This window comes from Neoarius graeffei, chromosome 28 (genome assembly GCF_027579695.1).
Source record: "Neoarius graeffei isolate fNeoGra1 chromosome 28, fNeoGra1.pri, whole genome shotgun sequence".
In the NCBI taxonomy this organism is placed as follows: Eukaryota; Metazoa; Chordata; class Actinopteri; order Siluriformes; family Ariidae; genus Neoarius; species Neoarius graeffei.
The window spans coordinates 32,114,164-32,131,598 of record NC_083596.1 but is presented as its reverse complement, the minus strand read 5'-3'; the positions used below and the strand labels follow the sequence as shown (position 1 = coordinate 32,131,598).

The 17,435-nt window shown below is 44.1% G+C and overlaps 1 protein-coding gene across 6 annotated transcripts in view; it reads right to left on the bottom strand.

Annotated features, from left to right (window-relative positions):
• Positions 1 to 17,435, bottom strand: part of fcho2 (FCH and mu domain containing endocytic adaptor 2) — a 369,466-nt gene that overhangs the window by 147,862 nt on the left and 204,169 nt on the right. For 5 of the 6 annotated variants that reach the window (XM_060913479.1, XM_060913478.1, XM_060913480.1 and 2 more), the window contains one exon: positions 11,402 to 11,543. The exons of the other annotated variant lie outside the window; for it this stretch is intronic. In XM_060913479.1, the coding sequence (XP_060769462.1) occupies positions 11,402 to 11,543 (142 nt within the window). The remainder of the gene's footprint in view (positions 1 to 11,401; positions 11,544 to 17,435) is intronic. 6 annotated transcript variants of the gene reach the window in all.

Sequence of the window (17,435 nt, the reverse complement as noted above, 5' to 3'; positions counted from 1 at the left end):
TTTTCCTTGCCACCATCGCCACAGGCGTGCTCATTGGGGATAGATTAGGGATAAAATTAGCTCATATTTTAAGTCGTTCAAATTCTGTAAAGCTGCTTTGCGACAATGCTTATTGTTAAAAGTGCTATACAAATAAACTTGACTTGATTTAATCCAATCGAAATGGTGTGGAAGGACCTGAAGCGAGTAGTGCATGTGAGGAAACCCACCAACATTCCAGATTTGAAGCTGTTCTGTATGGAGGAATTGGGGGGGGGTCCACACCAGATACTGAAAGCAAAGGTTCACATACTTTTGCCACTCACAGATATGTAATATTGGATCATTTTCCTCAATAAATAAATGACCAAGGATAATATTTTTATATCATTTGTTTAACTGGCTTCTCTTTATCTACTTTTAGGACTTGTGTCAAAAATGACTTTTGTCAAAATATGTTTTAGGTCATATTTATGCAGAAATATAGAAAATTCTAAAGGGTTCACAAACTTTCAAAGCACCACTGTATTTCACTCAGTCTTGGTAGTGAGGCATGGCGGTTCCAGGTGTTCAGCGTTGTTACCATCTTTAATTTCAGGTTAGCTGCTTGTGCATTAAGCTCTTGCTCACAAGGGTGTGTTGCTGGGGGTTGGGGGGTTCCCAGTCTCAATCTCTAGTTGTGATGGCAGCTGTTGCCGTTTGTGGATATTTGAACAATGAATTACTTGTTGTTTTGGCATTACTGTAGTTGTTGGGTATTGAAGCATCCATTGGTCCCACATCCTTCACATGTAACCCCTCTCTCAGGTTACTTGAATAGTAGCATTCCAACAGTCCAGTGTTTTAAGCTCTTGGGCATGACTGTCTTGCTCTTGTTTCAGTAGCCCATTTTTCATCAGGTTGCTCTGGTTCCTCAACACCTGACGTGGCCCTTGTGAAACTGGGCGACATCCCAGCCAGCATGACTTTTTTTTCAGTCATTTTTCATTTTTATGAGGCAGGCAGGTAGCATTAAGGCCTTGCCTACAGGCCCTCACTGGAATTGCCTCAACCAGGGCACAAACCCATGATCTCCTGCACCAGTCCAATCACTGTCAGGTCCAATACCATGGGCAGAAAACAGTGCTGCTTGCACACACGATGCGGCTGGCTGATTACTAATATTACAGCACACACATTCACCCTCCAGGCGCTCGTGGCAGAGTATACGAGGGCTGTGCATGGCATAGTGAGTGAGTGAGTGAGTGAGTGAGTATGTTCTCCTGAATGCACATTCTAATAACCCATGTTTTCTGTGTACCAGATATCAGTTCAGATGGTGCACTCACACTGGAAGGACAGGAAAGCTGCCTCATCACAGCAAGGACAAAGCTAAAATCACTCCCCACCTCCTGGGACCTTCCTAACCCACCTTCTAGGACCTTCCTCAACCACCTCCCCTCACTTGGATCACCACTTGCATGCTACCTGCCTCACTCCACTACAAAAGGACAAAATTTAAAAAAAAAAAAAAAAAACATGCCTGTTTTGCACTGCACACCCATTGCCCGTGTCACTCCTTGCCACTAGGAGCATTACACTGGTGGAGAATGCAGGCAGGAGACTCCGTATTGAGGCATCTCCTGGATGTCAGTGTGCAGCAAGGACAGATGTTCCAGGAGTTGGCCCATGGCCTCCACACAGTTACCCTAGAGCAGGGGTCCCCAACCTTTTCAGCACTAGGGACCGGTTTGGTTCAGCATTGTTTTGCTGCGGCCCGGTGTGTGTGTGTGTGTGGGGGGGGGGGGGGCGTGGTCTCACACACGCGAGCTGGGGGGCGGGGTGTCTACATTTAGCAGACACTGGGAGAATGCATTTAGCTGACGCTTTTACAAATTAGAATAATTGATTATTTGAATTGGAGGACAATTTTGGTGATCGTTTTGGTTCCATATCTGGTGTTGTGCATGCGTTAAAAGTAGCGAACTTCAGCTATGAACAGTAAGTAAAACTGAATCAGGAACATAAACTTGAACGACAAAATTGAACTAGGAACATGAAAACAACATGCACAACACAATAGGAATAGGTGCTGAAACAAATTAAAGGCCTAATTTTATTATGGCATAAGCCGATTAAATTTTAATGTGAGCCCTGTGCTTGTTTCCCTGCAGCTAGAATGTCCCATCTGGGGGTGATGTTGGACAGTGACACTCTTAATGTATTTGAAATATCCAATCGGTTTCTCAGTTTTGTTTTGGTCACTGTCATTGCGGAAAACCCGGCCTCGCAAAGATAAGTAGTTGGGAAGGGCAGCAACGTTTTGAGCGCTTTTACGGCTATCTCCGGATATTCCCGTTTGGCGTTTACCCAGAACGCAGGCAGAGAGTTTGTTTGGTCAAATTTAGTCTTAAGACCACCGTCATTTGCCAGCTCGATCAGCTGCGCTTCCTCCTGAACGGACAGGTGGTCAGGAATTCTTGCAAATGGATTGCGGATCCATTCATTCTTATCACGTGGATCTCGGGAGGCTGGGAAGTAGCGGTCGAATTCTTTCGACAGCCCAACGAGATGGTCACGAACCAACTGTGATAGAGCTGGCGCTGGCTCCGTTTCCCCCAATAGCCCCACTAATAAATGAAACATGTCAAATACACCCTTGTCTACGCGACGCCCCCACTGATCCAGCTTTGCTTTAAATGCAGCGACTTTGTCTGCTACTTTAAAGACAGTCGTCATTCTCCCCTGAAGTGTCAGGTTGAGCTCATTAAGCAAAGCAAAAATGTCACAGAGGTAGGCGAGTTTTGACACCCAGTGTTCATCACTGAAATGCGCAGCCAGATCAGACTGTTTTCCTGCCAGAAATGCCTGCAGAGGCTCTCTCAACTCGAACACTCTGGCCAGTGACTTCCCCCTCGACAGCCACCTGACCTCTGCGCTCTGCATTCATTTCTTCGCAGAGCTGCTCAAACAACCGGGTGTTGAGTGCGTGTGCTTTGATGAAGTTGACCATTTTAACGACATCGTTCAATACAGCATTCAACTCCGGTGACAATTTACGGCTGGCCAGCATTTCTCTGTGAATGACGGTGTGTTCGCAGTCAGGTGCAACCTCGCTCAGCCTCGCAGTGAAACCAGACAGCCGCCCAGTCATCGCCGCAGCCCCATCAGTACATACACCGATGCAGAAGGACCAGTCTAATTTCCCTGACACGTAACCATCCAACGCCCGAAACAACTCTGCGCCTGTGGTGTTTGTTGGAAGGGAGAGCACACACAACAGATCCTCCTCAACATCCTCCTCAAAAATGTACCGCACGAAAACGAGAAGTATTGCCCTGTTTTCCACATCAGTGGACTCATCTACCTGAATTGCAAACCACGGCGACCCTTTTAGCCTCTGCAACAACTGCGCCTCAATATCCTCCGCTATATCATTAATGCGCCTCTGCACAGTACTGGCAGAAAGAGGTACCGAGCCTATCTTTTTGGCTGCTGCCTCCCCAAGCACTTCGTCGCACATGTCTTGGGCAGAAGGCAGAATTAGCTTTTCTCCAATAGTGAATGGTTTCTTTGACTTAGCTATTTGACACGCCACTCTGTACGAGGCTCTTAGCAAAGCCACGTTCACAGAAGTAGTTGTCTTTAGCATGAGTTTTTGTGAATCTTGCTCTTGCTTTTTGCGCTCAAAGAATTCAAGAGGTTTATTTTTAAGTGTGGGGTGTTTAGTTTCAAGGTGTCGAATGAGCTTTGATGGCTTCATAGACTCATTCGACAGCTTGTCCCCGCACACCACACACAACGGATTAGGAGCATGCGAGTCACCGGTCTGTGTAAAGCCGAATTTTAGGTAGGAATCATCATATCTCCTATTGAAAGATCCCTTCTTTTTCTTTGGGTTGCTTCCGGGATCATTATTGTCATCGATGCTGGACCTCTTTTCACCCTTACCCAAACCAAAGAAACTTTCTAAGGACGTTTGCTGCTTCTTGCTCATTGTAGCTAATATACACTGTCGCTGACCGTGAGAACTGAGCTGACCTGAGGCAGCGCTGTGGGAAAATAGCCTATGTGTTGAGGGCGGGTAAGACAGTCATCATGATTGAAAAAAATAAAATGTGCTATCGGCCTCCGAATGCAATAGGCTATGCAGCGTCCACGCATACTTATCTAACGTGAAATGAACCCATGTTTTATTTACACCTCTCTCTCTCTCTTTTATATATAAAAAATCCCCCCCTTTTTTTGGCATTTCCCCCCAATGTCATGACCCGGTTCGGAATGTCTCGCGGACCGGTACCGGTCCACGGACCGGTGGTTGCTGACCGCTGCCCTAGAGCAGTGTTTCTCAACCACTGGGCCGTGGCGCCATCTAGTGGTTGTGAATTTTTTCTTCAAGTTGAAGCTCATTTTTACTCATAGTACAATTGGTGAGTTTCATCTGACGTCACATCCGCCTCATTAAGCTATGGTCACACTACAGCTTGCGATGCTTTGTGATGGGTTATCGATGAAAATGAGGTATTTTGGTGGCGATGCATGGCGGAATAAATATAAGCTAAAAGTTACACAGCAGGTGAACATGTGACTGTCACGCCTTTGCGCGCTTCAGTCTGGTGCAGCTTGAGCAAGGTTGCGTGTGCACTTTGGACCTGATCGTTATGGGAAACGCCTGAGCCTGATTTGAGGGCAATCAGCACGTGCAGATATGGACGCTGTTTTCATAGAGACTTTGAAGTATTATCACGGTCACGTTTGTTTCTTGCAATGTTTATAAGGCTGTTTAAATAATTTGCTTTATGATTCTTCTTTTGTTTGGGTTTTGTTTTTGTAAATATCATGTCTGCTAATAAACACACTTCCTGCACTTAGATCCGTCCCCTGCTGTCTATCTTGTACTGTCCTGATCCCCAGGTCTTTAACCCAGCCACATATAAAAAATTGCATGCCTCCATGCTCTTCAAGGTTTTCATCTGTGTGTCCATGTAGAATGATGTCTGCAGCACCAGGCAGTTTGAGGTGTTGGGGAACTCAACAGATGGATAATTTTCCAACTCCTAGGAAAAATCCTTCTTTGTTAGCATGTAAGGATCTATCCCATTGAGTGGTTTCTACATCCACTTCTTTTGGGTGTACTTCTTGGTTTTAATAACTTGCTTGTTTGCTGTATACAAACATGGCAATAAGTTCTTCTGTTAATCGACCAGACTCCACTTTTGGAGCTTTAATCCCTTTTGATTGAGCATGCCCTGTATGCATGGTTTGGCTTCTGGCACATCCATACAGAGGTTTAGCATGGTCGCCTCACAGCAAGAAGGTTCTGAGTTCGAGCCCAGCGGCCGGCAGGGGCCTTTCTGTGTGGAGTTTGCATATTCTACCCGTGTCTGTGTGGGTTTCCTCTGGGTGCTCCGGTTTCCCCCACAGTTCAAAGACATGCGGTTAGGTTAGGTTAATATGGGACGGCCTTGGGCTGAGGTGCCCTTGAGCGAGGCACCTAACTCCCAACTGCTCCCCGGGCGCTGTTAGCATGGCTGCCCACTGCTCTGGGTATGTGTGTGCTCATTGCTCACGTGTGTGTTCACTGCTTCAGATAGGTTAAATGCAGAGAGGAATTTCACAAGTGTGTGATGAATAAAGTTGTGCTTTCTTTTTCTCTCTTTCTTTCTTTTAAATACCTACAATAAAAGTTTTTTTTTTAATTGCATTTTTTTTTATTCTTGGGCTCCCATCTGTAATATTGCATCCCATTAATACACTTTACAATTGATTATTAGATTATAATCAAATTGATGAGCCAAAATAATTGGAGATCTTTTTTAATGGGACACAACTTGGTACAAGAATTAACAGGTGTGCCTTAAAGTAGAAAAGGTTGAGAGCTTCTTGCCCTTGAGCTTCTGAACTACAAACACTGGCCGCAGCCACGGCCCCCCTCCCCGATCCAGCCCGTGACACCCAGCACCTGCTTTCCAAACTCAACGCGGACAATGAAATCAGGGCATTCCTGGGGATGTTTGAGAGAGTTGCCGAAATGGAAGGCTGGCAACCCAGAGAATGGGCTCCATCTGCACCCCACTCCTCACTGGTGAAGCACAGTGGGCCTACCATGTCTTCCAACTGATGGAGGCTGAAGACTATGTGCAAAAAGAGAAGATCCTGGCCCGCTGCAAGCTCTCCCCCACCTGAGCCACCTCTGAGTTTGACCATTGGAGCTACAGGTCAGGAGCCCTGGACACAAATGGACCACCTCCTGCAGAACACTCGGAGGTGGTTTCAACCTGATCAGCTAACCCCTGCAGAGATGGTGAAACAGGTTGCTCTCAGACGTTTCCTGTGGGGCCTCCCAAGTGAAGAGCAGAAAGCCGGGGGGATGAAAGCAGCCTGGACCCCTTGAGACATGATCACTACACAGAAGTGCATGCTAGCCCCCCCCAGCTGATGGGAGAGAAAAGGACCTCATTCCAGCACAAGTCCTGCTACCTCAACAGCCAGAAACCTGATATGCCTCGGAGGGCACAGGAGGAACCCCGGTACAGCAGGCATCTCGAGATGAGCCGATTCCCGTGGAGCCAGAGCATGACAGCTAGGTCCTTCAAACCCTGGTTGGAAGGGTGGCTCATCATACTGCCTCCCCCAGCCACAGGCTCCCACCATCACGTTCCAACTAAACAGCATTCCAGTGCCTGTGCTCCTGGAGTCAGGGAGCGCCATCACCCTGGCTCATCCCACAGCCCTGAACAGAACCTCTCTCTCAACCCTGTGAAAGCCTGGCCATCACCTGTGTGCACAGAGATGTGAAAGAGATCCCTGCTGCAGAGGTCCAGATAGGGGGCCAAAAAAGTGAATAAGCCAGTAATGATCGGTCCAATTCCTGATCTCTCTGTGCCGATCCTTGTAGGCAGAAATTGGTCGGGGTTTCCTGCCTCTATGGTCAGGGTTTCTCCTCCTCCACTCTGGGGAGTGGAGGAGGAGAAATAAGAGCTTCAAAAGATCGCAGCAGCAGCCCCAGTATGCCCTTGCCAGCTGACCCTGGGACCACGTTCCAGCCAAAGGAGAGACAGCAGCTGTGGAAGCTTGCCCTACCCTCTAACCCTCTCTCTGCTTTTTTTTTTGAGGCAGCATTCCTGGCCCTCAAAACTGTCCTCATGAACTCCCCAGTTCTGAGGAACCCTGACTTCCAGCGCTTCTTCCTGGTACACATGGACACATCAGAAACAGGCTTAGGAGCCATGCCATCACAGGGACAGGAGCACCCAATCATCTCCATTAACTGGAAGCTGACTCCTACTGAGCAGAGGTATCCGATGGAGCAAAAAGCCCTCACCATGGAGGAGCTCCTTTACTATTTGGCAGGCAGACAGTTCACCCTAATCAGGGAACATGCCCCACTCCTGTGGATGACCAGGGCAAAGAACTCCAACAATAAAATAACCCGCTGGTTTCTCCCCCTCCAGGGCTTCTTGTTCCAGGTACAACAGCAGGCAAAAGCCCGCAATTGCAAAAGCAGATGGCCTCTCCTGACAGCACGCACTCTGGTCCAGCTTTTTGTGATGGGGAGCTCAAAGCTGGGGTAATGTAAAGACAATGGGCCGACAGCCATCTTCTTCCTATCTGCAGGCACACCTCGCTGCATAACGGCTGTAGTGCTGAAAAGACAACCCCTCACTCACCGCACTGAGAGCAAGCAGTGGCAGTTCAGCACCACAGGCAGAAAACAGCACTGCTTGCACACAAGACAGGAGCAGCCAAACACATCACGGCTGGCAGATACTAATTACGGTGTGTGCATTCACCCTCCAGGAGCTCGTGGCAAAGTATATAAGGTCTGCACGTGGCATAGCGAGTGAGTACTCCCTCCCTCCCCCCCCAACATTCATTCTAATGACCTGTGATTTCCCACCTATTCTGCACTTCATACCTGTTGCCGTGTGTGAGTCCCTGCCACCAGGGGCACTACACTTAAGCACATGCAAAGATGCCTTAAAAAATAAAAAAATAAAAACAATGCAATTAAGTATTTTTAAAAAATGTGCAAAGAGCAATAAACAGTAATAAATGAGATAAATCACCATTTGGTCTGATGACCCTTTAAAAAGAAAAATCAGTCGGTACAATTTGTGCAGTTTTATTAGGAACTGAGCTGTGGATGTTAACATTTTACTGAACATCTTGCAGAACTACCCACAGTTTTTCTGGAGACTGTGTCAATGCTTGCTTCTTATTTTTGCATACAAAACCCAGCAGCCTTCATTATATTTTTGTCTGAAAAGTGGTCTCTTCCATAAACTGTGGGTGGTAAAAGAGAGCAACTGGACTTGCTTGAAGATTCTTGAAGACGTTTCACCTCTCATCCGAAAGGCTTCTTCAGTTCAGTCTGACTAATAGGGAGTATTAGTATTTGTATTGGTATTTATCCTCTCATGGATGAAAAGCTCATCTAAGGTGTCGTTGAGTCATCCTGTTGGTGTGGGTCACCGGTGGCTGGGTGTGAACGGCCTCAAGAGTCGTTAGGGTGATCAATGGATTGCCTGTTAGGGTGATCAATGGAATGCTGATTCTCTCTGTCCTCCTGTGAGTCTTCAAGGAGTCTTCAAGTCTTACGTCTTCAAGAATCTTCAAGCAAGTCCAGTTGCTCTCTTTTATCACCCACAGTTTACTATGACCTGGATGACAGAATCTTCACAGACATGTCTCTTCCATAATAGCTTTGTTTGTCAGCTTGCTTTACTGACGAACATTTTTCTTCAACATTTAATTTTGTACTGAAAAACTAATGTTTGGAAATCTAAAATATTTCTGTACTGACTCAACAATGTAGAAGTCATATGAAAAAAAAAAAAAAAACTAAAGTTGTGCGCCTAAGACTACATCCACACGACAACGGCAACGAGATGTTATTTAAAAATATATCGCGTCCAAATGGGCAACGATCAGTAAAATATCAGGTCCATATGGCAACACAACGCTTGCTGAAAATGATGCAATACACATGCCACACCTCTAGGGGCGCTGTAAGACGGTCCCTTCGGAGACACCAGAACAATAGAAGTAGTAAGGACGCATGCGCATAAACTATTATGCGCGAGACTTCATATTAGCCACAAAGTCAGGAAAATCTGTTCGTAAAATTATATTATAATGACCAAATACAATGAAAAGTATTTTTCCAGTCTCACCTGTGAAAGGTAATCCCATGTGATCTCGTTTGGACGGCAAACCTGTTGGTACAGTTAAACGCAGCTAATCTTTATTCTCCGCTTTGACCTATCCAAATATGGCAGCGAGGATGACATATGATTCTACACGGAAGGCGGCGTCTTTAATGGTCCGGAATAAATTGAATGCTACACGTTGATGGATTAATTTGTTGTTTCTCACCTGTGAAAGGTAATCCCATGTGATCTCGTTTGGACGGTAAACCTGTTGGTACAGTTAAATGCAGCACATGAATCTTTATTCCCTGCTTTGACCTATCCAATATGGCGGCGAGGATGACGTATGATTCTACACGGAAGGCGGCGTCTTTAATGGTCCGGAATAAATTGAATGCTACACGTTGATGGATTAATTTGCTCCTCTACGCCCTTTTTGAGGAATGTATTGTCGGACTTAAACCAACATCTGAAGAGGTGAGATCGCTCCTTTTTTTCCCTATTTTTGCTGGCAGGATTGACTCTGCCCTAAGGGCAGAGTCTCTCTCTCTCTCTCACTTTGTACCATTACACAATAAATATTCACAGTGAAAATATTTTGTAAGCGCGTTTCATGAACCAAGTTATAGGATTTGTTGACAACTCGCATCGAGTTCGTTACACTTCTACCCGGTGTGAAGCACATGTGGTTGTGACGTCATCGTAAACAAATCCGTTCTACTCATCCAGACGACTTCACAATGGCAACGTTGCCAGATCTTTCCACTCTGGAACCCGTTCTCAAAAAGATTGCGTTTTGGGCACCCAAAACGCCGGTGCCGTGTGGACGCCAGGCCTAAACGACAAGCAATTGTATTGGAGTCACCTGAATCCGTTGCCGTGTGGACAGGGCCTAAGACTTTCACAGTACTGTGTGTGTGTGTGTGTACACACGGGTCCATAAGTATTTGGACAGTGACAATTTTCTTGATTTTATCTCTGTATACCACCACAATGGATTTGAAATGAAGCAATCAAGATGTGATTGATGTGTAGATTTCTCTTAATACTTGGATACAAATCCTTTGCAGTCAATGACCACCCAAAGTCTGGAACCCATGAACATCTCCAAACAGTCGGTGCGTTTACATGCACATCCAAATCGAGCTACTGTCGGTAATCGAGCTAAGGGTCCCAGCAGGGGTGCCAGAGAAATCCAATCCTACATGCACACAAGGAAATCGAGCTATTGTGTGAGGTACATTGTGCACCCGAGCCACAGGTGGCGCTACACGCCCCATCGTGTTGGTACACTTCCAGTTGTCATCATGAAGAAGAGCTATTCAAGAGCATAAACAAAGTTATCCGTTCCATGTTCACAAGAACAACAACGATGAGGACAGCAACATCGAGATATCATATATATATATATATATATATATATATATATATATATATATATATATATATATATATTCAACTCCTTAAGCTGAATGAACATGAACTCTATCTCCTCATTGCTCCAGAAGTGCACGTTTCTACTACTGTTGTCATGCCGACCGAGGCTGTTGTGTTTCCCGCTTGCGGTCTTGTCACTCGTCACTTCCGGAAGGGGCAGTGCTGAAGTAAGTAGCTCGACTACGTAGCTCGATAGGGTTTACATGCACTAAGTAGCTCGGCTACAATCGCATAATCTAGGTCGCGTAGCTCGATTACGAGAAATCCAGTTCGGTTCAATTTCAGCCGAGCTAAGGTGTTTCCATGGCATTTAGAACTTTGATTTCAGTCGAGCTACGGCAGAAATTCGATTTTCTCTATGTGCATGTAAACGCACTGACTGAGTTTCCTCCCTTGAAATGCTTTGCCAGCCTTTTACTGCAGCCACCTTCTGTTGCTGCTTATTTGTAGGTCTTTCTGCCTTCAATTTTGCCTTGAGTAAGTGCAAAGCATGCTCAATTGGATCGATAGGCACTGCCATTTTAAAAAAATAATAAATCAATAATTAAAATTTTTTTTATTTCTTTGCCTTAAGAATCTCTTGGTTTATTTGCACAGTATGTTTTGGAACATTACCCACCTATATTGTGAAGCGCCATCTTATCAGTTTTGCAGCATTTGACTAAATCTTCACAAAGTATAGCTAAAGTATAAATCTATATACTTCAGAATTCATCTTGCTACTTCTATCAGCAGTCACATCAATAAACACCAGTGACCAAGTTCCATATATGCTCATATCTACCATGTTTGACAGATGTGGTATGCCTTAAATCATAAGCAACACCTGGGCCTTGCAGAAGCAGCAACAGTACCTTCTTATGGGCTTTGGTCTGTTCCTCTGCATATTTCTGCACCTCCTTGATGAGGTCTTGCAATTTGCGCACCAGATCCATGTGACAGCCAGCCATCTTTTCTGTTGACACCTTAAACACATCCCATAGTGGTGCAAACGTCCTGCAGCAGAAGTGGATTTAAAGTCATCACATTTAAAATCTACTCACAAACAATCTATAATCTATACATATAACAAAAACCCACATAGTACAGGGTAAACCATGATAATTTAAAGGAATTATTCAAGCTCTTAATGCTCATGTTTACTTGGCTTTGTGGGTGAACCTGTTGGTTTTCCTTTCTTAATTTAACAATTTGTTATACCTCTTTCACTAGGATACCACTCCCCCCGCACTACATTATCTGTCCTCACCTGATGGAATACTTTCTGCAACTGTGTGGTTCTAAAGCACAACACACAAACATTAGATGCCTAGCCAGCTTATGCATTATAAAGAGAAACAGTACAAAATATGGGTGTGTGTGTTTTTGCTTACATCCAACAGACAGCTGGGCTTGAAAAAGACAAAAATCAGCCAAGTGGACAAAACGCACTTAAAATTAGGAAGTAGAAATGTTAGCTAGCTTTAAAAAATAAAAAAAGTAATTCTCAAAAATGAGACTCCATTCTCAAAAAAACATTTCAGAACCGCGATGGACGCTGAAGACTAGAGCTCCTCACAAACCTCCACTTATTTGCTAAATTATCAGGTCTTTTTGTTATATCAGCAGGTGAAAGTGTTTTTAACTACCAACACAACCAGTAAAATGCAGCGATCAGTGAAAAAATCGGCATCTTTATCCTCTAAGCTAGCAGCAGAGAAACAAAGATCAGCTAACACAGCTAACGACAACGCGGAGCTAAACATGGAAGGCATCATTGCTCAAGTCCTGCAGCAACAACAGAGTATGCTCGAATCTGTTGTCCAAAACACAGTGAAGGGAGCATTACAAGAAATTAATACCTCCCTGCAACACATCAGAACTGAACTCGAGAGACAGGGCTCCACCGTGCAGGATCTTAAGCAACAAGTGGATGATACCACGAGGAAAAATCGGGAGATCATCAAAACGGTCAAAGCCTGTGTTAGCAACCAGAAAGAACTCGAGCAAAAGCTAGCTGAGCTGGAAGACCGGTCTCATCGCAATAATATTCGCATCACTGGGCTCCAGGAGGGTCGCGAGGCAAATGATCCCATCGGATTCCTGCAACGACAGCTACCCGTGTGGATACCCACTCTACAGAACAGACCCGTCATCGAACTGGAGAGGGCACATCGAATTTATGTGAAAGGGAAAAGTTCGGGGTCTCACACCATGATTTTCAAATGCCTGAGATATCAAGATCGCCAAGCAATCCTCAATGGGGCAAGACAGACACAGAAAACCGGGCCAATTAAGGACACTACAACAGCAACGCTTCGCTTTAAAGCAGACTACAGTGCGTACACCATGCAGAGACGCCAACAGTTTGTAGAGGCACAAAGTAAGTTGCATGCGAAAGGGATCTCAAACTTCCTCATCTATCCTGCTACATTAAAAGTGACCCACAGAGGAAAACAGCTATTATTCGACACGGCCAAAGAAGCTGATGACTTCTGTGAAGACTTGGGCGAGGAGGATAACAATGTAAGCGACACAGACACGCAGGAACAACTTCGCCCGGATCATCAACCGAGTAGTGTGAGTGGACACCTGGAGGAAGAATTGACCGCATCAGAGTTGCTGCAACAAGAGTCGGGTTCAGAACCATCTCGACCAGGCTCTCCGAGTGTGGAATGAGAACTGAACTTTTTTGGTGAAGTGACTTGAGAGGATTATGTAAGTACAGACGCAATAATAACATTCCGAGCTGAATGGACATAATCGCAAGTAAATGGCGATCAATAGGCTATGTTCTGCCACCGGACTTTTTTCACTTCAGTTACTCCTCATAGAGGGTTTAACACTGTCACTATTATTAGTAGTAGGTCTGCTTTTGAAATTTAAATAGCCGAGATTGTTACCTAACTGCTTGTTTAACATTTGGAAACCACAAGACCTGTGTTTTTTTTTTCCCCCCCGTTACGTGGTGGAGGGAGGGGTGGGCTGGGATTAGCGCAAACTGCATTTGATGTGGCCACGTATCTCATACTTGCGTGAAGGGTTTTGCGGTCTCGGCGGGAAAGGGGGATTTTGTATTTTATGTTTTTATCACACCTTGCTTATTTTTACAGTTATACAGTCTGGCAAGAGAATCCTTTTGGTAGAGAAGTCAGGTAGAGAACATTTCAATCTACAGCAACATTTGGAAAATGGCTGAACTTTGTTATGTCGGTTAATATTAGAGGTCTCAATGGCCCAATCAAACGACACAAATTTTTGGATTTTCTAAAAAGAAAACGCATAGACATAGCGCTTATACAAGAAACACATCTGCGCCAGAAAGATGTGAATCGCCTACAAAATAAACATTACAAAGTGGCAGCTTCATCTAGTGACAATACTAAAACCAAGGGCTCCATAGGATATTCTTCCAGTCGTGTCTTTATTGCACTTATCTATGGTGAGACCGCATTTCCGTGATATCAGTATATCACGGAAATGCAGTCTCACCATAGATAAGTGCAATAAAGACATGACTGGAAGAATATCCTATATCTGCACCACCATAGGGGATAGGAAAGTAGCTTTTGTCTCTGTGTATGCACCAGCCATGTTTGATGAAACTTTTTTTCCAAGGTTAACTAATGAATTGCTTGCACTCTCAGTTAGTGAATATTCTTTAATTGTTGGGGGAGACATAAATGCAGTGCTGGACTTAAAACAAGACAGATCAGGTGTTAACTACACAAAAGCTCAACAACAGGTGTCAGAGATGTTTAAAACAACATTGGAAAGTCTGCACTTAACAGACATTTGGAGACTCCATAACCCAACTAGCAGAGACTACACGTTCTTCTCCACTCGCCACCTAACTCATTCCCGCATTGATTACATGCTGTGCTCTAGTGAACTGAGACCAATGTTTCCGTCTATAGTTATGGAACCAGCCATTTTATCTGATCACAATCCAATAATATCAACATTCCACTGTGAGACTTCAGGGGGGAAATCTAGATGATGGCAATTTAACACGTCCCTTCTTCAGAATTCTGAATTTGACACAGAATTTAGAGCCAAAATGGCAGAATTTGTAGCAATTAATACAGATTCAACTACTGACCCAGCATATGTATGGCAAGCCACAAAGGGGTTTATTAGGGATTTTACATCCTCCTTTGCAGCTCATTTAAAGAAAAGACAGGAGAGGATTAAAGAATTGGAGGAACAGTGTCAATCATTGGAGCACAAACTCAAAAACATATTCTCTAGAACAATGCATAATCTTCTTGTAACAAACCGAGCAGAATTAAATGATTTACTGAGAAGAGCTGAGTTTTTAATGCATAGAGTGAGACAAAACTATTATTCCAATGGCTGTAAACCAAGTAAACTACTTGCTCTTAAGCTAAAACAAAATGAGTCCAGAGCCACAATTAATAGCATATTCACAGAGAATGGCATTTCAACAAACTACCAGGATATTAACACCACCTTCAAGTCCTTCTATTCAGAATTGTACAGGTGCCCAACCAATCCCAACATAGCACAATGCCAAGAATTTCTTAAAAATTTGGAGCTACCTTGTCTAAGTCCAGATGAGGCAGAAGAACTGGGCCAACCAATCTCACTAGAGGAACTTAAAACTGCCTGGAAGGGTGTTAAAAAGGGCAAAACCCCAGGTTTAGACGGAATCCCATCAGAACTATTATTGCAGTACTTTGATATAATCGGACCTACAATTCTACAAGCTTTAACATCAGCTATGGAGAGAGGCACTTTTCTCCAGCAAACAAATACTGCAATAATATCTGTCATACCCAAAAAAGGCAAAGATCCGAAACATTGTGCCAATTACAGACCTATAAGCCTACTGGGGACTGATATTAAGCTGTTTTCCAAGGTGTTGGCACTGCGCTTGGAACGTGTCATTGAAAAGTTAGTTCATCCCGACCAAACTGGCTTTATACCCAAACGCCATGCAGCAGACAATATACGCAGACTGGTACACAATCCATGAAGCCAAAAACCTCACAACCCCTTCAACAATTTTATCTCTAGACGCGGAGAAAGCATGCGACCGTTTGTCGTGGAACTATTTGTGGCAAGTATTGGAGAAACTTGGTCTGGGGTCAAAATTTATTGACATGGTGCGCACCTTATATGCAAACCCAGCGGCTATCGTTTCAACCAATGGTCTACACTCACTGCCTTTCCCTATCGAACGTGGCTCCCGACAGGGATGCCCACTCTCACCCCTCCTATTTGCACTTTCTCTGGAACCATTGGCCCAAGCTATAAGGCAAAACAAAATCTGCAATTATCCACTCAAATCATGTGACAACTCAATATCCTTATTTGCTGACAACATCCTACTGTATATATCCGACCTCGAAGACTCCATACCCAAAATTCTTCATATCTTTAGTACATTTGGGTCAATCTCTGGTTACAAAATCAATTGGGAGAAATCTAATATGCTGAAACTAAACAATAAACCAGTTAGTAGGCCAGTTAGTCATCAAATACCAATTCAAAGCAAAATCACTTACCTGGGTGTCACTATACATACATCGATGAAGCAAATTGTCCAAGACAACTATAAGACTGTGTTAACCAATGTGCAGAGAGATATGAAAAATTGGGCTGCACTACCAGCATCATTCAGATCCAGGGTAGCGGTGGTTAAAATGAATATTCTGCCCCGGGTGAATTTTTTGAGTGCAATTATCCCTCTAGCACCACCGGTAAAATATTGGAAGAGACTTGACTCACTAATCAGACAATACATCTGGAACAATAAACAACCCAGACTAAAATTTCTAACTTTGCAACGCACCACAAATAATGGAGGATTAGCTTTTCCCAATTTTAAAATATATCATCGGGCCTTTCAGCTACGTGCTCTTAAAATTTGGATGGACCCCTTAGCTACTACCCCATGGAAAGATACAGAACAACTTAGGCTACATCCACACGACAACGGCAACGAGATTTTTTTTTTAGCGGGTAAATATATTATATATATATATATATATATATATATATCGCGTCCACATGGGCAACGGATCAGTAAAATATCAGGTCCATATGGCAACACAGCGCTTGCTGAAAACGATGCAATACACATGCCACACCTCTACGTGCGCTGTAAGACGGTCCCATCGGAGACACCAGAACAATAGAAGAAGTAGGACGCATGCGCATGTAACGGGTTTATTTTTTTCCACTTGCCATTGTGTGTAGTGGTGGGGAAATTCTGCGCTGGCCCTTTAAGAGCGCAGGTAGTTATGGGAACGAGGCGCTGGCCTCTTTCAGTTCATTTTGGAAATGTAAGCGCCAATGCCACTGGACGTTTGCAGCCCGTCCTCAGCAGTGTATTTGTGTCTCATTTCTTCAGAATAAAAAGACTGGTGAACAACACAACGCAACATCTGTTACACGCATAAACCCTTTCTTCTATCCGGCGTGAAGCACTCACAGGAACACACAACAACAAGATGGCTGCGACTACGCGAGGAAATCGTGCCTTCTGTGTGTACAAATTAGTTTTATTAGTGTGCATAGTTTTATATAACTTAATTTTCTTATTGTGTGTGTGAACATTTTGAAAAGCATTTTTATATAATTTATATAGCTTTTTATATTGTGTGTGAACATTTTGAAAAGCAGTCTTATCCAGTTAAAAAAGAAATTCAAGAAATGGTTCAGTTACTTGTTTATTTAAAAGAAAAGCTGTATACAAAAGTGAATGCAATGCAGTGGTTCATACAAAACAGTCTGTTGAAGGGTCTTCTGACCCTTTTCCCCTCTGCCTCCATTATAGTCAGGTAACTGTTGCTTTGTGTGGAAGGCTGTACTTTCTGTTCATCAAAGCAGGTGTAAATTGTCTGTCTGGCAGGTCAGTCAGGTTAATGTGTAAACAATTTC